The sequence below is a fragment of the Oncorhynchus masou genome, chromosome 1 (genome assembly GCF_036934945.1).
Source record: "Oncorhynchus masou masou isolate Uvic2021 chromosome 1, UVic_Omas_1.1, whole genome shotgun sequence".
Taxonomy (NCBI): Eukaryota; Metazoa; Chordata; class Actinopteri; order Salmoniformes; family Salmonidae; genus Oncorhynchus; species Oncorhynchus masou.
Genome location: NC_088212.1, coordinates 34,666,887 through 34,694,001, shown reverse-complemented (window position 1 = coordinate 34,694,001; position 27,115 = coordinate 34,666,887). Strand labels below are relative to the sequence as shown.

The window sequence follows — 27,115 nt, the reverse complement described above, 5'->3', positions numbered from 1 at the left end:
CTGCATGAAGCAAATGCTGGTCACACCAGATACTGACCGGTTTTCTGATACACTTCCCCACCTTTTTATTTTTAAAGGTATCTGTGACCAGATGCATATCTGTATTCCTAGTCATGTGAAATCCATAGATTACATTAGGGCCTAATTTATTTATTTCAAATGACTGATTTCCTTATATGAACTGTAACTCAGTAAAATCTTTGAAATTGTTGAATGTTGCATTTCAATATTAGTTCAGTGTATATTTCTTCGGCTTTCTTCTAAAATGTTCACAGAGAGCAAAGAGGGTGGAAGAGAGAAAATGAGGTGAAAAGACAGAAGAGGAGAAAGGATGAGGGGATAGGAGAGGCGGCCTGCAGTGGTGTACCTGGCAGACAGTGTCTATCTTGGCTGTGCTGCTTCCTTGTCTGGAAAGACTGGAGTCCACTGACTGGCTGTCTGACTCATCCGCATCTGCAGCCGCTGGACTGTCCAAACTCTTCCCAAACAGACTCTACACAAGAGAGAGCATGAGTGGGTGGGCTTTGTGTGTGTACCTTGCGGTCATTTAGCCTTCTAAAGTCAGGGTCTGAGGTGTGTTTGTGTTTACCTGCGGATCGTTCAGGCCTCTAGAGTCAGAGTCGGATGTGTCTCTGTACTGAGAGGAGGCCATCTCTACGTCTGTGGAGGCTCTGCTGCGTTTCTTCAGAGGCTTACAGGCATCTGAGATCTCACTGGCTCCTACACACCACACCACAGGTTAACACACACCTCCACACTGCTTCCCTTTATATGACCCAACACGTTAAACAAAGCTAGCATGGTTAGAGCAGGATGGGAAAGAGAGAGTCATAGGACAGAGCTGGAGTCGCTACCTTTCTGTGAGCCTGTTCTCAGAGTGGTCTCAGGAGCCATCTCACCCTGCAGGGAGAGAGAGGAAGCGAGAGATGGATATTTCAGATCGCTCTGTTGTATTGTGACCCTCCTCTAGAGAAGCGAGTGACAGAACCACCAGTTTGGCTAACATTACAGAGGGGAACAGTAAGTGGTATTAGCAGGTTGGTACCTGTTCCTTTTTGGTCTTCTTTTTGGGGACGGGTTCACAGCCTTTCTCTGACTCTGATCTGCTCCTCACTGACCTGCGCTGCTGCTTACGCTCTTGAGAACCTACTGGAAGGAGATACCTGGTTAAAAACCTCTGCTCTGTGGGGAACACATTCCCACCAACAGAATATTCACCAGTTATCACCAGAAGATCCAGAAAACGTGCATACCCACGTACATACCTGGCGGGGTGCTGTGCTGAGATCCAGGACAGGAGGTGTGCTGTGCTGCTTCCTGGTCACTTCTCTCCTCCCTGTCCTCTTTCTCCTCTCCCTCATCCCTCTTCTCCTCCTCGTCTGGACTGGGTTCTGGTTTAACTCCACAGCCCTGCTGGAGACAAAAAAATCCACTTAGAAATAATGTTTCAATTCAGTTTAGAGCAACAACAACATTCACCACTATTGTCAACTAGGGCGTCTAGACCAATAGAGAGCACCCACCTCTGGTGAGCAGTATCCCAGGTCAGCCTGTCGGCCTTCTCCCTCCTCCCTCTCCGCCTCTCTCTCCCTCTCTTGCCGTGGTGAGGGCAGGGCTTTCCTCTGCAGAAGAGGCCACACTTGGTCACACTTGGTGATCTCCACATTTAGTTTCTTCATGGTAATGGAAAGAGGCAGCAACTTCCTGGCAGCGGCTGTCTTCCAGGCCCGTACAGGGGCAGGGGACTCCTGGGTTCCCCCTGCCTTAGACAGGGCCTCCCTAGCTGGGGGCTGGGCTGGCCAGGGTCCCGGCTCTGGTCTTTCTCTGAGGTCTGGGGGTCGGCTGGGTCATCTGCATTAGGAATACTACACTGCCTACGAGGCTGTCTTCTGGACGGCTCCGCCCGGTCCGGTGATGTCACTGCTACTTCTTCTTTCTTACTTGTTGCGATAGAAGAACGTTGGGTGCGACCGGCCGCCCTGGTGGGGGTCTTCTTGATGGGGGGGGGGGCATTGGGATCGGGGTCGACGTAGATGAAGGTGTAGTTGTCGATACGTTCCTGCTGAGTCATCAGGAAGGCATCCTCCGCATGGCCGACGCCCACCTCCCACTGAGCACGCTCTCTCTGGGGGAAGGGCTTCATCAGCTGACACAAACGCACACATTTTATTAACATTTTGAAGACACTCTTATCAAGTCAGCGCACTCAACTAAGTTTAGTAGGCCCTTTCTTCGATATAGCCGAAAACAGCAAAACATAATCACTACACCAGCTTAATCCCATACATACCCATTACATTACCTACGATCCCATATACCGTACATATGTACACAACTACATAAATCTCATGTTTGGGGAAAAGTCAGAGTGTGAGCTTTGAAACAGGCCAGCCCTTCGCCCATTAAACCGGTGTCAAGAGTGTGAGGAGGGTATACTGTCAGGCCAGGCAGTGCTGTGTCTCTACCTTGTGTCTCTCTGCGGTGTTGGTAGTCTTGCGTAGTGTCTCAGCCTGCAGCTCATCAAACTGGTGCTCTCCCTGATACATGACCACCCTCTTCTCATGGACCCAGGCCCGCTCCGCCACGCTGCCAAAGAACTGCACATGGTACTCCCTGTGACCTGGAGGGCCAGGAAGAACACAGACAGACGGCGGTTAGAGGCTTTTAAACAGTTAAGTTTACAGGTTCTGGACACCTGGAAGAAGACATGAGTCAAATGATTATTTTACCCCGGGTGTTGATGCGTGTGTGGACGTTCATCTGGGGGTCACAGGAGACCATGCAGGGCCACCAGGGGTAGGTGCCCACCTTGGCCCACACCAGGTCCCCCACCTCGTGGTCCTTACAGCAGCCTGTACCGGTTATCACTGTAGGGTACTGCTTCTGGACCTACAGTACAGGGGGTACAGTACAGTTAGTGACAGGAGTCATACCCAACCCACAAGACACTTTCTGTAGATCTAAAAGTATCAGATGGGTGTAAGCAATAATACATATTTTTAATGAATTTTTATCTTATTAACACTTTATTCTCGCTAGCTATTTGTGTAGGTAGCTATCAAGTAAACACAATGATATAGATGTGTTTGATCAGATGTCTGAAGTCTGAAACTGTTGAAACAGTTACTCTTTTAGTACTGAACAGTGACTCAATTTAACTGGATGACCTCAACCGACAGACTAGCAGCAAACCAACACATACCTTAGGTGTCTCGGGCTCTGCTTTGATGGGGGTCCTCTGTGGCTTCTCTGTCTGCCCCACAGGCAGCTCCTGTGGTTGGGTCTGGGCCGGGGTGTGAGTCTGCAGCTGTAGCTGGGTCTGGATGTCCCTGGCCTGCCCTACAGTGTCCTCTTGTAGCTGATCCTGGTCCTGCCCTTCTTCTTGCTCCCTGACGGTCTTTTTCCTCTTCTCCTTCTTCCTCTCATGTCTGCGGTGGCTCTGGGAGGCCTCGCTGGCCTGGGACTCCTGCAGCAGATCTCCACACAACGCAGACTCAAACAGCTCCCTCCCGTTCTGGTACGTCTTTATGATCTTTAGCTTGATCTCTGGAGAGCTGGTTTTCTTCAGGACCCCGATGGAGGGAGCAGAGGGGTGTGAGAAGGGTGAGAGGGGGGGGTGCTGTCCAGCAGGGACAGGGGAGGGCTGGTGGAGGGCAGGAGTAACGGGGGAGGAGGGAGCACATGGGACATGCAGTGAGGTGGCGGGTTGAGGTGGTGTTGGGAGGGCAGGGGTGGAGGGCTGTGTGGGTGAAGTTGAGGGTGGTAGTGATGAGAAAGGTGGTGGTGAGGGTGATGGAGATGGGGGTGGTGTGAAGGTGGAGGAGATGTAGGGGAGGGGGATCTCTCCTGGAGGACAGGGGCCCTCAGGACCGTTCCCTCCCCAGGCATGAGGCAGTGTTCGCCATAGCCCCGGATGGCCCCGTAGCCATTGGCCGAGCCGTTGGGGAACTGGGGGTACATGGAGAACTTGGCCTGGGGCTCGTACAGGCCCAGCCCAGGGGGGTAACCATTGGAGACCGGTGGCATGTCTTCGGAGGCAGTGGGTGGGTAGGAAAACTCTGCCTCCAGGGCAGCGTCGTAGGAGGGGGCTCCGTCCTCGCCCGCATCGCTGCCGGTGTCGTAGGCGCCCTCCTGTCGGATGTTGGCTGAGTCAATGAGCTGAGGGGGTTGCTGAATTGTATTTCCCATGATCCCTTGCATGAAAGAGAAGGAGAAATCCATTGTTGTGCTCCTGCATCCTTAACTGTCCTTTTCTCTGGCTGGACCTGGAGGATGACCAAGATATAGGACAGGGGTTGATATGATGTTAAGGGGAAATGGAGAGGATGATGACTGAAAGACAACATAATCAGATCTACAACTGCGCATCTCTTTTTTGATAAGGTAAGAACATTTAATCAATCATCACAGTCAGAGGAATAAAGTGACATACAGTATGATAACTGAACTGTCTATTCTAATCTAATCATACTGGTAAGGAAAGACAGACTGTTCGGAGGAGAGCTTGTGCTATATCCCCTTCCTACATTAAATAATGAAACTGATCTCCAGTTTTACATACTAGAAATCTCGAGTCTTTCCCATAATAAGAGCTAAGTGCTCCCTGCACAGTGTGAACTGAATTTTAAAAAAGGTCTGCTGAATGCTTCGCTGTTGCCCATGTTTTTTTTCTCTCATTCACGTGTGCTTATACTCAACTGATAAATGTTCATGTACAGATGACCAAAATGTTGATCATCACGCTAGCTATGAGAAAAAATGTCTTAAAGACATACAGGCCTACAAAATCTGTCATTACAGATTTTTGTCTCAAAACCCCTGTTGAGCTAGCTTGTCTACCCCTCGGGGAGACCACCGTTTTGGGAAACACTGAGTGAGCTAGGCTGCCATGGACATCTCTGGGGACACAGTATCTCTGTGTAATGTCTATCTAATGGTATAGATCCCTGCCAGTTTTGTAGAGCCAACCTTAAGTGTGCCAATGGCTGTGTTTACACAAGTAGCCCAATGCTGATCTTTTGCCCAATTATTGGCAAAGGAGCTGATCTGATTGGTCAAAAGACCAATTAGTGGAAAAATTCAAATTATAGGCTGCCTGTGAAAGAGTTCAACTCATCACTCAGACAGCAGACAATTATCAGCTCTGAACGACTCATAAAGGAATGGATTGCTTGGTAATGGGCAATGTTGTGGTTATTCAAAAATAGACCTCTGTTGTAGTTATTCTGACCCCGTGACCTGATCAGGAAAAACCATTTCATGATAGCCTATATGGGTACACTACAGTGACAGCCTACAGTATCAAGAGTTTTTCCCTGGTCAGTTCACAGTATAAATAGACTGCGTGGACCTAATAAATGCATTTGTTTTTGCCTCTGCCAAAATAGGGAAAATCCTTCAAATCACTTTTAAAGAAATCCTATTGTTGGATCTTAAACCATCACCAATCAATGCAATGTACTATTACAGTATAGGCAAGCACTAAGCATTTCACCCAGAAGTCAAACTGCTCTGGGTGTAAAGGTGTGACAGGATAGCCTAAGGACCAAGATGACCATGCCCTGGCTGAGACAGAAAGAAGTACAGTGATAATGCATGAATATATGGATTCCGAAATTGAACAGTGTCATATTGAAATAGAAAATTGAAAGTGTCATAACTTTGTTATATGCACAAAATAACCTTGAATCGATGTCCTTTTTGGTGTAGACAAAACCTTGATTTGATTCAGATTAAGCAGCCTTTAATGCCATTCACAAGGTGATATATGGGAAAACAACTTATTAATGTGTATCACAGCTGCTGGATGAGAATATAAAGTAATGTAGATCACGCAGTCCAGCTTTGCATACACGAATTGAGACACCGTACCACTGGGGTCATTTTATTGAGGAAAACGAAGCACAGACAGACTGAAATATCGTTACATTGTTTCACTGAGTGATTGAATTGCATCATTATTAGCCGTGCTGTGCATCGTTCTGATGCTATGTGTTAAGTTAGCTAGCGTGGCTAGCTTGCATGAACACTGGCAAATCAAATATAATGCTCCTTGTCAATATAAAAACACGTATCAAACGCCGAGATGATCTCCTTGTATTCTGACACGTCCGCAATGTTAACACATTGATTTGTTGCCATTTCAATACAATCCAGACGACTAGAAACACGATGGCAAACGAAGCTATACATTGTTACCAATATGGCTGCCATTGCACCTTTAAACAAAATTGTCTACCGTGATTATACACATCAATCATTCGTTTGAAAAAAACGAGGATATAACAATACCCTAAATCTACACGACTAAATGTACCGCTACGATAATGACAGCAAGCTGATTATCAACAAGAGAGAACGTAGAACGAAATGCTGAGTCGCGAGATGTAGTAAAATAAAAATGCCAATACCTTCAGCGTGTCCCATTCTAAACACATACACCAGATATCTGCGCTTCTTTCAGCAATTTACAAAAAGAGATCAAATAAAAAAAATATTCGGACAGAGTGCAGGCCTCCCCGTTTCTAACGCAATTCTTTAATAGGGCCAATTTACAGCCACTGCTCGGTCCCCAAGTCTCGTCTATTGGCTGTAGAACCTAAGGGGGCCTAGTATTTTGCGGAACCTTGGTGGGAATTATGTATAAATCTCGCCCCTTCTGTATTTTAATTTCGCTTACTCCCTCTTCCTCTAGCTGTAACAAAATCACCCTGCTTTGGGCCTTGTCTATCTCGCTCAGCGCCAAATCACACGCTCTCGATTGGCGGGGGGTCACACAACCAGGCGCACATCGGGATATGTAGTTCCATTCCATAGGAGAAAAGCAGCAGCATACAAATATGTGTAGGTCTACAAAGAAACAAGGAAAAATAAAATGCAGTGAAATATAAGCAAATATTTTAATAATCTAGCCTAGGTTAGGTTGATTAGGCCAATTCATGGTGAAAATGCATCAATTATAAGAGACTACAAATGTTTATTAAACAACCGATGTCGATTGATGATAATATGGTGGCGGCAGGTAGCACCTATCAATTATTGCGTGAATGGCTAATTGGTCTTATAAGGGCCCAGGAAGCTCTGTGGTTTCCTAAACCAATAGAGTTGTATAGAGATGGCAATATTGTATCTCTACGGTGATGCTGTCTGTGGCGCGCGGGCAGCTCTATTGAGACCATCTCTATTTTGAAGTAGTCAATTTTCTTCTTCTACAACTTCTAAGTAGTGATGTGTCGTTCGCAAACGAGTCGGCTCTTAAAGGATCCGGCTCTTGTAGGTGAACGTTGGGAGCCAGCTCGCATATCAGACGAGCCGAATCTACTTATAAAAATCTACAAAAATTAAGTAATGAAGAATCAAAAGATTTAAACGAATAAAATTAACTAATTCAAAGAACCAAAAAAAATAAAAAATAATATAGGCCTAAATGCTCAAGCGCACACACATTCATTCTGAAAGATCTGTAGATCCTCTGAGCTGGTGGAAGAACAAGGCCTCTGTCAACCCACGGCTTACTTAAGTCATGACAGGGAGACTCTGCATATAGTGGCACATCCGTTCCCTCTGAGAGGGCTTCTCGAAAACGGGACAAATAATTACTGTGAGAAGAAACCACATCAGCCCCTCGAAAGTGAGGCAGCTTGCATTTCTGAATGCAACTCTCATAAAATAAAAATATAGTTAGCATTGCTGTGTGCTGCTGGTTATAACATGGCAATAAAGAAGAGAGAGAAAAGAGGGACCCGTTTAATTTTTTAAGTTCGATGTTGGAGTTTTGCACATTGTTATTTATTTTTCTTTGATATGGTGCAAAATTCTATTATTGTGTTGTTCAGATTGTATTCGTTTTGAATTGTTAAATTTATATGCACTTTGTTTATATACATTAAAAAAGTTATACTTTAAATGCACATGTGTAATAGCATCCTTATTTTTTTTAATGTATTTGAATTTGTGGGATGCTGCAATTTGACATTAAAAAAGTTGTACTTTAAATGCACATGTGTAATAGCATCCAAATGTATTTCAATTTGTGGGACGATGCAGTTTTGCAAATTGTTATTTATTTTGCTTTGATATGGTGCAATATTCTATTATGCTGTTCAGATTCTATTCGTTTTGAATGTTTAGATTTATATGCACATTAAAAAGTTATACATTAAATGCAAATGTTTAACATCATTCCTTTTCATAACAAACCAATGCATTTTTAAATACATTGTGGTTAAGGTAGAGTATGACTTCCTTTAATAAGTTAATTAGAATTGTTTTAACACCAATCATAGTCAAACTATCGCAAACTGTTTGACTTGAAAAATACAAACATGTTTTTTTAAAAGAGCCATTTGGGAGCTAAAAGAGCCAGCTCTTTTTGGTGAGCTGAGCAGAACAAGCCGGCTCACTGAAAAGAGCCGGAATGCCCATCACTACTTCTATGAGTTGGTAAACAAACTGAAAGGGTGGATACTGCCCCCTGGAGCGTGTTGTTTGAACAGGTATAAAGCCAAGGCTGGCGATATACTGTCACCTGCAGTTATGGAATGTTTACTCACAAGTATAATTAATTGGTTGATCCCTCATGGTGATCTGAATTACATTTACATTTGACTAATTTAGCAGACACTCTTATCCAGAGCGACTTACAGTAGTGAGTGCATTAATTTTCATACTTTTTCGTACCAGTCCCCGTGGGAATAAAATACAATTAAATGTTATTTGTCACATGCTCTGAATACAACAGGTGTAGACCTTACTTACAAGCTCTTAACCAACAATGCAATTCAAGAAAGAGATAATAAAATATTTACTAAATAAACTAAAGTAAAAATAGTAAAATAAAAAGTAACACAATAAAAATAACAATAATGAGGCTATATACAGAGGGTACTGGTACTGAGTCAATGTGCGGGGTTACAGGTTAGTCAAGTTATTTTGTACATGTAGGTAGGGGTAAAGTGACTATGCATAGATAATAAACAGCGAGTATCAGCTGCGTAAAAACAAAGGGGTGTGTGAATATAAATAGTCCGTGTGGCCATTTGATTAATTGTTGAGCAGTCTTATGGCTTGGGGGTAGAAGCTGTTAAGGATCCTTTTGGTTCTAGACTTGGCACTCCGGTACCGCTTGCCGTGCGGTTGCAGAGAGGACAGTCTATAGGTGACTGGAGTCTCTGACCATTTTTTGGGTCTTCCTCTGACACCACCTGGTATATAGGTCCTGGATGGTAGGAAGCTTGGCTCCAGTGAGGTACTGGGCCGTACGTACTACCCTCTGTAGTGATGCAACCGGTCAGGATACAGCTGTAGAACTTTTTGAGGATCTGGGGACTCATGCCAAATCTTTTCAGTCTCCTAGGGGGGAAAAGGTGTTGTCATGCCCTCTTCACGGCTGTCTTGGTGTGTTTGGACCATGATAGTTCGTTGGTGATGTGGACACCAAGGAACTTGAAACTCTCAACCCGCTCCACTACAGCCCCTTCGATGTCAATGGGGGCCTGTTCGGCCTGCCTTTTCCTGTAGTCCACGATTTGCTCCTTTCGCTTGCTCACGTTGAGGGAGAGGTTGTTTTCCTGTCACCTGACCTCCTCCCTATAGGCTATCTCATCATTGTCGGTGATCAGGCCAACAACTGTTGGGTTGTCAGCATGGCAGATGTGTTGTTGCCTACCCTTACAACTTGGGGGAGGCCCGTCAGGAAGTCAAGGATCCAGTTGCAGAGGGAGGTGTTTAGTCCCAGGGTCCTTAGCTTAGTGATGAGATTTGTGGGCACTATGGTGTTGAATGCTGAGCTGTAGTCAATGAACAGCATTCTTACATAGGTGTTCCTTTTGTCCAGGTGGGAAAGGACAGTGTGGAGTGCGATTGAGATTGTGTCATCTGTGGATCTGTTGGGACGGTATGCAAATTGGAGTGGGTCTAGGGTATCCGGGAGGATGCTGTTGATGTGAGCCAAGACCAGCCTTTCAAAGCACTTCATGGCTACCGACGTGAGTGCTACGGGGCGGTAATCATTTAGGCAGGTTACCTTTGCTTTCTTGGGCACAGGGACTATTGTGGTCTGCTTGAAACATGTAGGTATTACAGACTCAGTCAGGAAGAGTTTGAAACTGTCAGTGAAGACACTTGCCAGTTGGTCAAACCCACAATCGAACCCATAACCCTGAAGTTGCAAGCGCTATGCTTGTTTTTTCCCATCACTCACAGCTGAAGATATTAAAATGTTTTATTCAATGTTTGTCGTGTTTCTGGATGATGATGTCGCTGCTACTCCAGTGCGCACTGAGTGTGCAGACATTATCGGCTCTGTTTAGCAGATGGCAGCCACCACAAAACAGCATATGCGACCTTGAGAGGATTACGTTGAAAACAACAGTCTGTCATCTTGGAAACGATCTCCAGTTCATAAATATCTCAGTGGTCTCACCCAGTTGACTACTTCAAAATGGTGAAAGTCCTCAATGGTGCTGCCCATGCTAAAACTGTCTTTTGGGCACAAGAGTCCTATATACAACTCTATGACTAAACCTAACAAAACATAGGTTAAAGCAGAGTTTCTAAACCATCTTCATACTTCATACTCTTCATATTAAACCATCTTTAGTTACAGTACATCAATAGGAAAACATTGAAAACTTGGAAATGTGAGAGCATAGTATAGTAACTATCAGTGGCGCACATTCGGTTTTAGAAGTAGGGAGGATATATATATATATTTTTATTCAGTCGGATAAACACTCCAAACAGCCGACCCGACCACTCGGAGGCGTCCGCATGGTCCTAAAGCAAACCATAGCCTCATTTTGTATCACATTCCAATGATTAAACGAGTGGGGACAAAAATGCAATTTCAGAATGTGGGGGAGGCATGTCCCGTTCCCAGTGAAAGTTGCGCCTCTGGTAGCTGTATTGTATAACTATAGTAGCTTTCCACTGGGCACAGACCTAAATTCAACATATATTTCACTTTGGTTCAACGTATATTCATTGAAATGACGTGGAAACAATGTTGATCCAACCAGGAATACAACGGTCAAGAAAAGTTCGTTATCAAATAGGCCTAGTTGTATTTATAATGTTCACAGGTTTAATGCAATGACTTCGATGGGCACTCATGTGGATGTCTGTGGGACGGGCGGGGAGGCGCTACTGTATAAAGGGTTGTTTTCCACTTTGCAAGCTAAATGGAAGCGACGTTTGTGTTAACAGTTAGAATTAGCGGAAAAACAAGCAATCAAACTTTACTCGGTATGGCGGCGGTTCGACACAGCTGTGTTGTGATTGGGTCAGAGATGGTTGGAGAAGAAAGTATGGAGTATAGTGGTACAATAAAGGAGGGAGTAAGAAAGAGAAAGGGAGTAGGGGTTTGAAGGGGAACGAGGGGTCTTTGGAGGCAGAGAGGAGGCAGAAAAAGAAGTCTGGAGGAAAGCAACATAGTTTCTAACGCTAGCTGCATGCAGTTCGGAGGTAGAAAGTGCCGAGAGAGGGCAAGATAAGACGCTTGGAGGTGAGGAGGAGCAGAAAGTGATTCTGAAGTTTAGGGAGGAAGGGGGAGTAGGGGCGATGAGTCCGATAAGGTTGACGGCTGTGAAAAAAAGAGTTGACTGGGGAAGTTGTCAATGCTAAAGCGTTAAGAGATGGTAGTTTGTTGGTGTTCTGTAAGGACATGACGCAGAGGGAGAAAGCTCTCGGAGTGAAGCAAATAGGGAAGTGTAAGGTGTTGTCGAGCAGCTGGAGTGATCAAGCAGGGAAGCAGTGGATTAAAGGGGTGGTAACAGGAGTGCCTGTGAGTGTTAGCATTCAAGAGATAAGGAACAATTTGACAGGAGGCATTTTTTGTGAATGTTCATAGATTGCAAGCAATAAGGGGTGGAGTTAGGGCAGATAGCCCGTCTATACTGTTACACTTCAAGGTCCAGGTACTGCCAAAATAAAGTAACCATAGTTCATAGCTCATAATGTGGCATATAGTGTGTGTGTGAGGCTATGAAGCAGGCAGTGGTGGTGCAACAAGTGAGAGAAGGGTGTCTTATGCGGAGGCAGTGAGGGTGGTTCAGGTCCAGAGAGATACAGGTTCAAGAGAGAGATGGGTAGGAGCATCGAGATGGGGATTACGGGGCAGGTGGGTGGCGATATGGTATACATAGATAAGAGAAAGCTGGTGATGTTCATAGCAGGAGTTATCAACAGCACCGCTGAAGTAAAGCCTAAAGCGGAGAAGATTAAGCGAATAGTGGGTGCTGCTGGGAGACATCTGAGTATGACAGGCTTGACATGTGAAGAGGTTCAAGATGACCTCAATCAGCCGAGGGTGGAGTCCTGTATTACTGGATCTTAATTATGATGGTAGTACTACAATGGAATGCTCCAAGCCTGTTGGCTAATGGGCAGGAGTTAAATCATTTCATTGTGGATATGCCAGCTAAGCTGGTGTGATTTGTGTGCAGGAAACATGACTCAAACCGAATGTGGAGTTTATAACACATAGGGACAGAGGTGCAGGGGGAAGGGGTGATGTACCACCTTCATAAAGCAAGGACTTCCATACAGGATGCTAGGTAAAGGTATTGAACAGGAATATGTGGTGGTGGTGGCAGTGTGGTTGAGAGGAGAGATGGTAGTGAACTACTATAATACGTGTCAGGTATTAGACCTAGAAGAGTTGGAGTTGGTGGAGGGCCAGGATAGAAGTAAGGTAATATGTGGGGATTTTAATGTCCACAACACGCTCTGGGGATGGATGGATGGAAATGGCCAGGTGATGGAAAATCTGATAGAAGTTAAAGATCTGGTGTGCCTGAATGATGGCCGAGGGACCAGGATTGATGTAGTTACAGGGAAAGAGTTTGGATTGGACCTCTCGGGTATCTCGTGTGATGACAGGAATCTGTGACTGGGAGGAGTTGACAGTAGGGAGTGATCATTACCCCATAGTATGCACAGTAGGCCAGAGGAGGTGTCAGTGGTAGGCAGGTGGGTGTTTGAAAGGGCAAAGTGGGATCAGTTTCAGGAGTTAAGTGAGCAGGTGATGGCTCGGGTGGATTTGAGAGGGGAAGTGGATAGTATGAATAACTGGGTGAGAACAGCGTTAGTGGGGAAAGCTACTGACGCTATATCGAAGAGTTCAGGGAGGAGGAGGAAAGCAGTCCCATGGAGGACAAAGGAGTTTTGGGCAATGGTGAGGAGTAGGAACAGGGCATTTAGAGTAGAGGTCGACCGATTAATCGACATGGCCAATTAATTAGGGATGATTTGAAGTTTAAATAACAATCGGTAATCTGCATTTTTGGATGCTGATTACATTGCACTCCACGAGGAGACTACGTGGCAGGTTGACCACCTGTTACGCGAGTGCAGGAAGGAGCCAAGGTAAGTTGCTAGCTAGCATTAAACTTATCTTATAAAAGCCAATCAATCTTAACATAATCACTAGATAACTACACATGGTTGATGATATTACTAGTTTATCTAGCTTGTCCTGCGTTGCATATAATCAATACGGTGCATGTTAATTTATCATCAAATCACAGCCTGCTTCTCCAAACGGGTGATGATTTAACAAGCGCATTCGCAAAAAAGCACTGTCGTTGCACCAATGTGTACCTAACCATAAACACCAATGCCTTTCTTAAAATCAATACCCAAGTATATTTTTTAAAACCTGCATATTTAGTTAATATTGCCTGCTAACATTAATTTATTTTAACTGGGGAAAATTGTGTCACTTCTCTTGCATTCTGTGCAAGCAGAGTCAGGGTACATGCAGCAGTTTGGGCCGCCTGGCTCGTTGCGAACTGTGTGAAGGAACATTTCTTCCTAACAAAGATGGTAATTAATTTGCCACATATTTACATAATTATGACATAACATTGAAGGTTGTGCAATGTAACAGCAATATTTAGACTTAGGGATGCCACCCATTCAATAAAATACGTAACGATTCCTTATTTCACTGAAATAATAATGAACGTTTTGTTTTCAAAAATTATAGTTTCCGGATTTGACCATATTAAAGCCCCAAGACTCGTATTTCTGTGTGTTTTATTATATTATAATTAAGTATTTGATTTGATATTTGATAGAGCAGTCTGACTGAGCGGTGATAGGCAACAGCAGGCTTGTAAGCGTTCATTCAAACAGCACTTTCCTGCGTTTGCCAGCCGCTCTTTGATGTGCTTCAAGCATTGTGCTGTTTATGACTTCAAGCCTATCAACTCCCAAGATTAGGCTGGCAATACTATAGTGCCTATAAGAACATCCAATAGTCAAAGGTATATGAAATACAAATGGTATAGAGAGAAATAGTCCTATAATAACTACAACCTAAAACTTCTTACCTGGGAATATTGAAGACTCATGTTAAAAGGAACCACCAGCTTTCATATGTTCTCATGTTCTGAGCAAGGAACTGAAACGTTAGCTTTCTTATATTGCACATATTGGACTTTTACTTTCTTCTCCATCACTTTGTTTTTGCATTATTTAAACCAAATTGAACATGTTTCATTATTTACTTGAGGCTAAATTGATGTTATTGGTGTACTATATTAAGTTAAAATAAGTGTTCATTCAGTATTGTTATTGTCATTATTACAAATGTATATAAAAATCGTCTGATTAATCGGTATCGGCTTTTTTTGGTCCTCCAATTATCGGTATTGGCGTTGAAAAAATCATAATCGGTCGACCTCTAATTTAGAGTACTGAAAAGGACACAACTTCCAACATCTGATTCAGTATAAGCAGGCGCTGGTGAAAAGAACTATTCATCAGACAGAGGTCATGTTGGTTCTGTGACACCATTGGAAGGGCGACACCAGTGGGAGAAGTATGAGGATGAGTGGGGTCAGAAGGGAGTGGGATTATCCAGTGTTGACGAGTGGGAAGGATGTGGCAGTAACAGATGGGGAGAAGGCAGAGATGATGGCCAAAGCCTTTGTCCATGTGCATAGCTAGGCAAATTTGTCAGATGAGGGGGAGAGAGAGAACGAGAGAGGAGCATCCTGGAGTGCTGGATAGGAGGATGTAAATGATGTGTTGAATGCACCATTTACAATGGCAGAGGTGAAAAGGGCAATAGGTAAGGCTGGGTTAAATTCACCTGGGAAAGATGAGGTGTGCTATGTTATGTTGGCCCATTTTAGTGATGAGGCACTGGATAAAATATTAGTGTTGAACAACAGAGTGTGGGAGGAGGGGAAACTACCAGGCAGCTGGAAGGAGGCAGTAGTGGTACCAATCTGGAAGCCAGGGAAAGACCCAATGAGGCCAACAAGCTATTGGCCAATAGCCTTAACATCACTAAGATTATGGAGTGTATGATAACGGAGAGGCTAACTTACTTCCTGAAGAGCAGGGGGTCAGTATTGCCACATCAGAGCGGATTCAGGAAGGGTAGGGGAACAATGTACTCAGTGCTCTGCTTAGAAGCACAGGTCAGGAAGGCTCAGATGAACAAGGAGAGTGTTGTAGCTGTATTTTTTTTGATGTGGATAAGGCATGCGATATGATGTGGAAGGAGTGGTTGTTAATCAAGCTTGATATTATGGGGGAAGAAGGAAGAACGTACAACTGGATAAAGGATTTCCTGTTTGGAAGGTCTATCCAGGTGAGGGTGGGGAAGTCTATCAGGCAGCTACATGGTGGATAATGGTACACCGCAGGGGAGCGTGATTAGTCCTCTGTTGTTCTCAATCATGATCAATGATGTTTACTCTCAGGTACAGCCGGATATTAGGAGGTCGTTATTTGCAGATGATGGGGCCTTATGGAAGAGAGGAGGAAATGTACCATATATAGTCAGGAAGGTACAGGAAGCAATTGATGAGGTTGAGCGGTGGGCATTAATGTGGGGATTCAGGTTCTCTGTAGAGAACTGACAGTGTTCTTTACCAGGAGGAAGGTGGGAGATAAGTTATGCTTGAGCTAATATGGGAGAAACTTGGAGAGGGTGGAGGCCTTTGGGGTATACTTTGATACTAGAATGGCCTGGGCAGAACACATTGAGAGAGTGGTGGGAAAGTGTAAGAAGATACTAAATGTGATGCGCTGTCTGACAGGGAAGGAGTGGGGGGCTGGGCATGCCTCATTGAGGACCATGTATGTTGCATTGATCCGATCTGTAATAGACTATGGCAGTATAGCGTATGGTTCGGCAGCCTGGACCTCATTGGAAAGGCTCAATGTCAAACAGGGGCAAGGACTCTAAATATGTAGTGGGGCGTTTCGGACGTCCCCAGTGGCTGCACTACAGGTGGAGATGGGGGAAATGCCATTGCAGATTAGGAGACAGCAGCTGGCAATGTATTATTGGGTCAACCTACAGGGACATGGGGTGTCTCAGCCTGCGAAAGGGATTTTACAGGCATGTTGGGAACATGAGCGAAGACCGAACACAAGCTTTGGGTGGGTGGGTAATACCCAGGCGAAGGAGATGGGATTGTATGGAAGGGAGTTTAGTCCAATGGTAGCTATTCCTGTAAATCCACCATGGCTACTCCCACCTCCAGTAGTTGATCTAGAAGTGTTGGAGAGACTACAGAAAGATCGGGTGTTGATCCATCTGATTGGTTTAAGAGACATCTGGATACTGTGTATCAGAATTTTGTGGCCGTCTACACAGATGGTTCAAAAGATCCAAGGACAGGATGTACTGGGTCAGCATTTGTAGTGCAGAAATGTGGGGGGAGAGTCAGGAAACGTATTACAGATCAGCTGGCTGTATATTCAGGGGAGATGATGGCCCTACTGTTGGCCTTGCAGTGGGTGGAGGAAGTTAAGCCAGAAAGAGTAGTTATTTGCTCTGATTCATGTGCAGTGCTAAGGAGTATCCAGTCCTTTATATCATGTAGCAGACACAACCTGCTTTATGAGGTGCTACAAACCCATGGCAGGAGTAAACAAATGGGTATACAGATAATATTTAGATGGGCCCCAGCTCATGTGGGAGTGGAGGGGAACGAGGCAGTTGATGTACTGGCTAAACAAGCACTAAGTAGTGGGGATGTTGATGTGGTAGTTTCAATGAGCAAGGCAGAGGCAAAAAGCATGATATGGAAAGTGATGGTGGGGAAATGGCAGGAGCAGTGGAATAGAGATACTAAGGGCAGGATTTTATTTCAAGTACAGAGGAAAGTTGGGGAGGGGAGAACGGCAGGAATATTTACAACTTTAAGGGTGGGACACAGCCAGTTGAATAAGACCTTACATGTGATAGGAAAGTATCTAACAGGAGAATGTATTGCCAGGAAACGGACCGTGGAGCATGTATTGATACAGTGCGGACATTATTGGAGGGAAAGAGAGAGGTTTGAGATCTAGTATGAGAGAGAAGGGGATACAGAACATTTGTTTAAAGAGTATATTGAGTAGAACGTCATTAGATATAGTCTCAAATATTTTATCTTTTTTAAGAGCAATGGGGCTGGCAGGTAGAATTTAGTTTTTCCCTGTCTCTGGCCTACACTCCAAAACAGTAGGTGGCGGTAATGCACCATAACGTTGGATGCCAACCGCCGATAAACCCCACTGAAGAAGAACGGATGTCTGTGCGCGGAGTCAGTCTGCTTACTGTTGATCACCAGAGGGCGCTGTGGCAAAATGAATGCACTCTACTCAAACGTCTATGGTAGTACACCAGGTCAAAGGTTACCAGCGACAGTTTTTTTTTTTGTAACAACTAACGCAGTATCCAGATGTTTCAATACTGAACCAAGCATAGAACAATGGATTGATACAAAAATCGGATTTCCCTCTATGGCGAAAATCAATGGGCACCCGAGACAGTAACGACCGAAGTATGACTATTATAAAATACACAGCCGGGTTTGATAGCTACCGGTAGCCAAGCTAGCTAGCTAACTACCAGCTTCTAGTCAGCTGGGAAACGTCAATAGGCAAACAGAATGTAAAAAGTGCCAGGTGGTGGCTCAGAATATTCTGCATACCTGTGCCAGAAACAGAAGGGAGGGTTTAAACTTGCCATTCTTGTTTGCTAGAGAGGAAATATCGTTTTCATTCATTCCCTTCAAGCGGCCACTGTTCAAAGTGTTCGGATATGACATTATTTGTATAAGATTGCTAGGCTATATAACACAGTTTACTTCTATGTTGAACTTAAAGATTTAATGCATGAGGGATCCAGTGGACGCTTGCCCCAAACAAGATGAGGAGACTAGTGTCCCGGAAGAAGGCTCTAACCCTGGTGAAGGAGCTGGATGCATTCCCCAAGGTTCCAGAGAGCTATGTGGAAACCACAGCCAGTGGGGGAACAGGTGCGTTGTTAACTAGCCAATGTAAATAAACTATTATTAAAATTATAGATTGGATACATTGTAAAATGTTAAATTAATGTATGCTATTAAAAGTAACCCAACACCTCGAGTCCATCAATGATGTCAACTGTAGTATAAGTGCAATGGACAAACAATAACATATACTGTAGGGCAAAGTTTAGAACAGAGCATCTAGGCCAACACTAGTATAGTCATGTACCTGTTCGCTTATTTCAATCAATGAGTAGCCTACTCCAGTTGTAAACTTGGCCTTCTACATCACTCCTCCTTTGCTGTCTTTTCAGTGTCCCTGATAGCCTTCACAGCCATGGCTTTGCTGGCTTTCCTTGAGTTCTTTGTGTATCGAGACACGTGGATGCAGTATGAGTATGAAGTCGATAAAGACTTCTCCAGGTAAAAACAACTCTCAAGACCATGGTCATGTTCATTAGGCACCAAAGAGATTTATAAAAACAAATTTTTTTGAAGTGTTTTGCAGTGGAAAGTGAATGTTAGTTGGTCCCTACCAGTTTCAGTCCATTTGCTTCCGTTTGGTGCCTAATGAACACAAACAACAGTCTGGCATATCATTTTTGAGTTAGCTGGGCAACGTCAGCAGGAAAATACTTACTGTACAGCTCCAAGTGCACTATAGAGCTAACTAACACAATCTTCTCTCTTTTGCAGTAAATTAAGAATAAACATAGATATCACAGTTGCCATGAGGTGTCAATGTAAGTATTTACACTGAAGGTTGCTCTCATAATTTAGGCCTAGACATGGACATCTAGGATATAATGTGATTGTTGGCAGTAGAATTAACATTTCAGTAGTGTTGTATGAAGCCATTGACTGTAGGCTGCCCTTCTCTTCCATCATGTCATATTGATTGATTATATTATTAATTGATTTGCTGTTTGTCTGGGTGGCTGTATGTAGTTGTCGGTGCAGATGTCCTAGACTTGGCAGAGACCATGGTAGCTTCAGATGGCCTACATTATGAGCCAGTAAGTATGACTCTGTCTGGTACCTGCTATAGCAGCCTAACCAGGCCAGTCAGTTAAGAACAGTAAAGACACAATGACAACCTGACAATGACAAGATGCAAGTGCAGTGAGAATTCAGGGTTCTATAAATTTCATCATAATATCTTTCCAGTGACAATGCCCTTTCTTAATATTTTTTCCCATGGTCACCTTGCAGGTCACCTTTGACCTCTCTCCTCAGCAAAGGCTGTGGCACAGGTAAGATATATCAGCCACAAGATATGTCTCCTGACATTATAAAAATGCACCACCTGAATGCATCTGCACATGCACAACTAAAATGATAATGTTGCATACAGTGAAGCAAAAGATGAGATGGTTGGCTACATGTGGCACATTTTAATCATGATGCATAATATCTGTCAAATAAACCTAATAAAGTAAAGACAGTATGGTGGAGTGAAGGCTATCCATTGACCATCTGTTATAACTTCACTCCTATATAGTGACTCCCCTCTACAACACTCCCGTGTTTAACCTTTCCCTTTGCTCACTCATCTCCCTTTCCTCCCCCAGAACTCTGCTGATGATCCAGGACCGCCTTAGGGAGGAACACTCGCTGCAGGATGTGATCTTCAAGACAGTCCTGAAAGGATCCCCCACCGCCCTTCCTCCCAGGTCTGGAAAAAATAATACAGCTTTGCTGTGAGTGTGTGTGTTTGAGTGAAGTTAGGTATTGAAGTAATTGATCAACAGTATTGAATGATTACGGTTATGTTATTGAAGTGACTCTCCTCCCTCTATTCTCCTTCGAGAGAGGACAGCCCCTCCCAGTCGCCTGCGGCCTGCAGGATACACGGCCATCTTTATGTCAACAAGGTGGCTGGCAACTTCCACATCACTGTGGGCAAGTAGGTCACTGCTCCTCTCTCTACAACTAACTTCTAGCTAGTGTGCCCTAATGAACACAATGAGTGTTCCCAGGTTGTCCCTCCCTGTTTGTCTGTTTTCTCCGTTGGGTGCCTAATGAATGAGTTATCATGCCCTATGTGGGAGGAGTCTCCGCAAGCTTGACCTTTTCAACTCACATACAGGGCTATCCCACATCCTAGAGGCCACGCCCATCTAGCGGCCCTCGTCAGCCACGATAGTAAGTTTCTTTGTTTAGAGTTTAACTCCCGTACATGATACATAAAAACATCCTAAACAAATGTAAGTTATGATGGAACTATGTGATGTCTTCAATTGAGTTAACACATTTAAACCTGACGATATCCATAGACCAGGAGTTAATGATTGTTCTGATTTGTTGTTGATTACAGCGTACAACTTCTCCCATCGCATCGACCACCTGTCGTTCGGAGAGGAGATCCCAGGGATCATCAACCCTCTGGACGGGACAGAGAAAGTCTGCACTGACCGTAAGTCCTGGGTACATATATCATTCAAAATAATTCAAATACTGACGCCATTCTTGATTGTTTCCATTGTAACAGGCAAGCTCAATAGAAAAGTTCCAAAAGTGCAGTCCCCACACACCTGGCATTCCAGTCAATTATCAAAGCATTGGAAATATTTCAAATAGTATTTAAACCCAAGGCTTTATCACGTCACATCAAACAGGCTACATGACAGGCTTCCTAAATGCACAGATAAGTCATGGGTTTTTTGGGGAAGTCGTTTGTCTGCCTCAACATGTTATGAAGACATTGTATAGGAATTGTAACTGTTAATTTCATCCTTCATTAAAGAATATATATTCATGTATGGGCTGTTTTCCTTTGATCCTCGTCAGATAATCAGATGTTTCAGTACTTCATCACCATAGTGCCCACCAAACTGAACACCTACCAGATCTCAGCAGACACAAACCAGTACTCTGTCACCGAAAGGGTAGGTCCAGGATGTGTGTTTATTTGAGTGTACAAGGTCTATGCTGTGTGTGTGGATGAACTGAAGGTGTGGGTGTATCGCCAACGTTTCACCCTGTTTGTGTAGGAGCGGGTGATCAACCACGCGGTGGGCAGCCACGGAGTATCTGGGATCTTTATGAAGTATGACATCAGCTCGTTGATGGTGAAAGTCACAGAGCAGCACATGCCCCTGTGGAGGTTCCTCGTCAGGCTTTGTGGCATCATCGGAGGCATTTTCTCCACCACAGGTACCCACACACAGCTGGCAACAAGTGTACAGGGGTGTATTCAGTCGTGTGTAATGTTGCAAAATGTTTTGCAACAAAAACATGTCTTTATTGGACAAGTTCAGGTTAGTCCCTCTCTATTTTGTCCCGTTTGCTTCCTAGGGAAAACACCCCAAGTATGTCCACCTGGGTCATTATCATTAGGGCACATCGTCAAAAAATGTTGTGCAATGGAAAAGGTCCAGGTACTCCCTTCCTGTTTGTCTGTTTTCTGATGTTCAGTGCCTAATGAACACGACCCTGATCTACTACACACCTAACAAGACCCACACCTATCCAAAGCACTTTAGACAAAAATAATCACAGAACACTAGTTGTAAAAATCATACTTATCATTTTGTGACGTCTAAAGGCGTCTGCATGCTTCCCAGCCTAAACAGTTCGGGAGAGTTAGCGCATACAGTACCAGTCAAAGGTTTGGACACACCTGCTCATTATGTTGACTATTTTCTACATTGTAGCATATAGTGAAGACATCAAAACTATGAAATCATGTAGTAACCAAAAAAGTGTTAAACAAATCAAAATATTTTATATTTGAGATTCTTCAAAGTAGCATCCCGTTGCCTTGATGACAGCTTTGCATTCTCTCAACCAGCTTCATGAGGTAGTCACCTGGAATGCATTTCAATTAACATGTGTGCCTTGTTAAAAGTACATTTGTGGGATTTCTTTCCTTAATGTGTTTGAGCCAATCAGTTGTGTTGTGACAAGGTAGCGGTGGTATACAGAAGATAGCCCTATTTTGTAAAAGACCAAGTCCATATTATGTCAAGAACAGCTCAAATAAGCTAAGAGAAACGACAATCCATCATTCCTTTAAGACATGGTCATTCAATCTGGAAATGTTCAAGGACTTTGAATGTTTCTTCAAGTGCAGTCGCAAAAACCATCAAGCGTTATGATGAAACTGTCTCATGAGGACCGCCACAGGAATGGAAGACCCAGAGTTACCTCTGCTGCAGAGGTTAAGTTCATTAGTTAACTGCACCTCAGCTTGCAGCCTAAAATAAATGCTTCGGATTTCAAGTAAGACATCAACTATTCAGAGGTGACTGCCTGAATCAGGCCTTCATGGTCTAATTGCCGCAAAGAAACCACTACTAAAGGACACCAATAATAAGAAGAGACTTGCTTGGGCCGAACAAAAGATACAATCACAAACGCAGGATTAAGAGAGAAATAATTTACTAACCTTTTGAAAATCTTCATCAGATGACAGTAATAGGACATGTTACACAGTACATTTGTTTTTTTTCAATAATATGCCATTTATATCCATAAATCTACCACAACATTCTGCCGCAATACGTCATCACATCTAATTTGCGCTTAGTGGGACTATCATTTGTTTTTCAACAAGACAATGACCCAACACACCTCCAGGCTTTGTGTATGGGCTTTTTGACCAAGAAGGAGAGTGGTGGAGTGCTGCATTAGATGACCTGGCCTCCACAATCACCCAACCTCAATCCAATTGAGATGGTTTGGAATGATTTTGGACCGCAGAGTGAAGGAAAAGTAGCCAACAAGTGTTCAGCATATGTGGGAACTCCTTTAAGACTGTTGGAAAAGCATTCCTCATGAAACTAGTTGACAGAATGCCAAGAGTGTGCAAAGCTCAAGGCAAAAGGTGGCTTCTTTGAAGAATTTAAAATAATTTATTTGTTTAACACTTTATGGGTTTCAGCATGATTCCATAGTTTTGATGTCTTCACTATTATTCTACAATGTAGAAAATAGTTTTAAAAAAGAAACCCTTGAATGAGTAGGTGTGTCAGCTTTTGACTGGTACTGTATATTATCACAACTTTGTTTGTTTTGGACTTCGGGAAATGCTTTTGGGGGGGGGGGGCTATCGCTCCAAACAATTTTTCTCCAGACAAGCCGAAGTCTACGCCCCTTTGTCGGTGAATGGTCGAAAGTAGGGATTCTTCAATAAAGTCTGTCATTCAACAAGAGACGACTCGTTTCCATGTACATTCTTTTTTTGAGGAATACTGCACCAAACATCTTGGATGTGAAATTGAGCAACTAACATCTATGCAAAAACGCCAAAATTAATGAGATTTGCGTTAGCTTAGATTAATTCGGACTCTTTTGAGCAAATGCTGGCTGCGGCGTCTCAAAATGGAAAAACAGTACTATTGCCAATTTTCTACTTTTAGATTAATTCGGACTCTTTTGAGCAAATGCTGGCTGCGGCGTCTCAAAATGGAAAAACAGTACTATTGCCAATTTTCTACTTGTTTTTCAAGTGAATGCATTAAGGGAGTATGCAAGTGCACTCGTTCAAATTCGTCTAGGCGCCAGCCGAACTGAAGCCTTAAGACTTCTCTCTGTCCTCTCCATACAGGTATGATCCATGGAATGGTGGGCTTCTTGGTGGACGTCATCTGCTGTCGCCTCCAACTAGGAGTCTACAAACCCCGGGAGGCAAGTCAACACATCAAGTCAAACACACTTGTCACAAGCTTGTTGACTCCACAGATGTAAAGTAGATGCAGAAAGTGTCAATTTCTCTTCTTTTTTTAAACGCAGCATATAGGATACCCTCAACATAAGTATTTTGATCAATATCTGAATTGGACAATAGTTAGCGTTGGTAATTCCTTTTCTCATCGCATGCTGCACTACTGCTTATTTAATTTGAAAATACATTAAAATAAATGTAAACTTAAAGGGGTGGTTTACCGGACAGAGAATAAAGCACATTTGTTAAAGTGCTTTTTAGTCCAGGACTAGACTTAATCTGTTTCCGGGAAACTGCACGTTTTTTTTATACACTTAACAAAAATATAAACGCAACATGTAGGAGTCCTAATTCATGACCTGAATTAAAAGATCCCAGCAATTTTCCTTAACGCACAAAATCTTGTTTCTCTCACACTTTGTGCACAAATTTGTTTACATCCTTGTTAGTGAGAATCCATCCACCTGACAGGTGTGGCCATATCAAGCTGATTAAACAGCATGATTATTACACAAACCACATCGCAGATGTCTCAAGTTGAGGGAGCATGCAATTGGCATACTGACAGCAGAAATATCCACCAGAGCCGTTTCTAGAGAATTCAATGTTAATTTCTCTATCATAAGCCGTCTCCGTCGTTTTATAGAATTTGGCAGTACGTCCAACCGGCTTCACAACCGCAAACCTCGTATAACAACGGCAGCTCAGAACCTCTGCATCCAGTTTCTTCACCTGTGGAATTATCTGAGACCAGACACCCGGACAGCTGATAAAATTGTGGGTTTGCACAAACCGTCACATCTGCTTGCTTGTCGTACTCATCGGGTTCTTGACCTGACTGCAGTTCTACGTCGTAACCGACTTCAGTGGGCAAATGCTTACCTTTGATGGCCACTGGCACGCTAGAGAAGTCTGCTCTTCGCGGATTAATCCTGTACCTGGCAGACAGCATGAATGGCGTCGTGTGGGTGAGTGCATCGTGGTGAGGTTATGGTATGGGCAGGAATAAGCTACGGACAATGAACACAATTGCATTTTATTGATGGCTATTTTAATGCACAGTGATACCGTGATAAGATCCTGAGGCCCATTGTCGTGCCATTCCTCCGCCGCCATGACCTCATGTTTCAGCATGATAATGCACGGCCCCATTTTGCAAGGATCGGTATACAATTCCCGGAAGCTGAAATTGTCCCAGTTCTTCCATGGCCTGCATACTCACCAGACATGTCACCCATTGAGCATGATTGGGATGCTCTGGATCGAAGTATGACGGTGTGTTCCAGTTCCCTTCTTTGCACAGCCATTGAAGAGATGTGGGACAACTTTCCACAGGCCACAATCGACAGCCTGATCAACTCGAAGATGTTGAGTTGCATGATGCAAAGGGTGATCCCTTTCTGATCCACTTCCCTACTTTTTTAAGGTATTGGTGACCAAGGGCTGTTACGGTGACTGTATTACCGTCATGAAGGCAGTCAAATTCCACATGACCGTTTAGTCATGTTAATTAGGCTTCTCCAAGCTCTGATGCTGCTACTGGTCATTAGTAGCCTACCAAACTTGCTAACTGCCTGGTACTCAGCACTCTATTGTCCCTCTAATCACTCTGACATCAATGCAAATGAGTTTGAAAATCTAATCAAACACTTCATTAGAGCTCATGTTGCGCTACCTTTCTATAGGCTATGCAATTGCGGGAGAAAACGGAGTGACGGCCGCTAATAAAAAATATAACAAATGATTTGACTTGCAAGCCTCCCCCTTTTTCCTCCAAACACAACGATGGTCATTATGGCCAAACAGTCCTATTTGTGTTTCATCAGACCAGAGGACATTTCTCCAAAAAGTACAATCTTTGTCCCCATGTGCAGTTGCAAACCGTAGCCTGGCTTTTTTGTGGTGGTTTTGGAACAGTGCACCCTTCTTCCTTGCTGAGTGGCCTTTCAGGTTATGTCGATATAGGACTCATTTTACTGTGGATATAGATACTTTTGTACTTGTTTCCTCCAGCATCTTCACAAGGTCCTTTGCTGTTGTTCTGGGATTGATTTTCACTTTTCGCATCAAATTACGTTCATCTCTAGGAGACAGAACGCGTCTCCTTCCTGAGCGGTATGACGGCAGCGTCGTCCCATGGTGTTTATACTTGCGTACTATTGTTTGTACAGATGAACGTGGTACCTTCAGGCATTTGGAAATTGCTCCCAAGGATGAATCAGACTTGTGGAGGTCTACAACAAAATAATTGAGGTTTAATGACTCCAACCTACGTGTATGTAAACTGACTTAAAATGTATTTCTTGTTAGCCGCTCAACATAGAATAAGCCTCGTGCGCACTCCCTCAAATGGTTGAAAATATTTATTTTATTCTTCATACTATAAAATAATGCCATGGAATTATAAGCAAGTCTTGTCTGCTAAATGAACTAGTGTAACCCACAGCCACACCAGGACCTAACATGACAACTCAGAGTAGGCTTTTCTTTTCTTCATATCATGCTCCTTTAGACCTGTTTAAGGTCTAAAGGTGTAGGCTATATTACATGGACTTTTTGAAATGGCTTGTAGGCTGTGAGAATGACAGTTATTTGGTTGACAATCACCAGCTGACAATTTCATGACCACCACAGCTGTACCAACAGATACATATCTGTATTCCAAATTAATTTATTTCAAATGACAGATTTCCTCATGAACTGTAATTCAGTAAAATCTTTGAAATTGTTATGTTTATATTTTAGTTCAGTGTACTTTAATGTTTTCCCTCTCTCATTCTCAGATGGGCCTGCTGGACGACCATGTAAAAAACAAAGCCCCTGCCCCACCCCTGGAAGCTACAGAAAACCACACCCACTGACAAGACTCCCTAGGGCAGGGATCATCAACCCTGTTCCTTGAGAGCTATCCTCCTGTAGGTTTTCACTCCAACCCCAGTTAACTGATCTGGTTCAGCTTTTCAACAACTAATTATTAAGAATCCGGTGCGCTAGATGAGGGTTGGGGCAAAAACCTACAGGAAGGTTTTTCTTTTTCTTGAGCGGATGGTCAGGGGGCGGGAACATAATTGTAAATTGACCTGAATAATAATCATTTTAAACCTCGCTTACGATCACATATCTCTCTATAATGCGTGGGAATACTTTGGAACTTATTTTTTTCAAAATTAAAATGACTTGAAGCTGA

The 27,115-nt window shown here is 43.6% G+C and overlaps 2 protein-coding genes across 4 annotated transcripts in view; one reads left to right on the top strand and one right to left on the bottom strand.

Annotated features, from left to right (window-relative positions):
- Positions 1 to 6,753, bottom strand: part of LOC135542848 (histone-lysine N-methyltransferase NSD3-like) — a 38,105-nt gene extending 31,352 nt beyond the window's left edge. The window contains 12 exon segments of the mRNA XM_064970036.1: positions 368 to 493; positions 590 to 720; positions 855 to 900; positions 1,046 to 1,146; positions 1,266 to 1,413; positions 1,524 to 1,795; positions 1,798 to 2,146; positions 2,466 to 2,620; positions 2,730 to 2,889; positions 3,203 to 3,588; positions 3,591 to 4,265; positions 6,411 to 6,753. Coding sequence (XP_064826108.1) covers positions 368 to 493; positions 590 to 720; positions 855 to 900; positions 1,046 to 1,146; positions 1,266 to 1,413; positions 1,524 to 1,795; positions 1,798 to 2,146; positions 2,466 to 2,620; positions 2,730 to 2,889; positions 3,203 to 3,588; positions 3,591 to 4,221 — 2,505 coding nt within the window. The 5' untranslated portion in view covers positions 4,222 to 4,265; positions 6,411 to 6,753.
- A 4,820-nt stretch (positions 6,754 to 11,573) lies between these two features.
- On the top strand, positions 11,574 to 27,115 carry LOC135542812 (endoplasmic reticulum-Golgi intermediate compartment protein 2-like). Of its 3 annotated transcripts, none has more exons than XM_064970035.1 (14): positions 11,574 to 11,782; positions 18,118 to 18,269; positions 18,575 to 18,683; positions 18,957 to 19,003; positions 19,209 to 19,276; positions 19,473 to 19,513; positions 19,832 to 19,933; positions 20,071 to 20,166; positions 20,350 to 20,405; positions 20,578 to 20,676; positions 21,051 to 21,148; positions 21,254 to 21,416; positions 23,812 to 23,891; positions 26,712 to 27,115. In XM_064970035.1, exons 2-14 carry the CDS (start codon positions 18,161 to 18,163, stop codon positions 26,787 to 26,789), a joined length of 1,146 nt encoding a protein of 381 aa, XP_064826107.1. In that variant the 5' UTR covers positions 11,574 to 11,782; positions 18,118 to 18,160; the 3' UTR covers positions 26,790 to 27,115. The 3 variants fall into 3 exon arrangements, with proteins under 3 accessions (XP_064826107.1, XP_064826106.1, XP_064826105.1); XM_064970034.1 differs by lacking the exon at positions 11,574 to 11,782 and adding an exon at positions 12,172 to 13,365; XM_064970033.1 differs by lacking the exon at positions 11,574 to 11,782 and adding an exon at positions 17,625 to 17,792.

Bases quoted from the DNA above. Each gene is read 5' to 3' on its own strand.
- LOC135542812 (XM_064970035.1), top strand. From the start codon at position 18,161: ATGAGGAGACTAGTGTCCCGGAAGAAGGCTCTAACCCTGGTGAAGGAG. The intron at 20,677-21,050 runs GTAAGTCCTGGG...GATCCTCGTCAG, and splicing joins AGAGAAAGTCTGCACTGACC to ATAATCAGATGTTTCAGTAC. The intron at 23,892-26,711 runs GCAAGTCAACAC...TCTCATTCTCAG, and splicing joins GAGTCTACAAACCCCGGGAG to ATGGGCCTGCTGGACGACCA.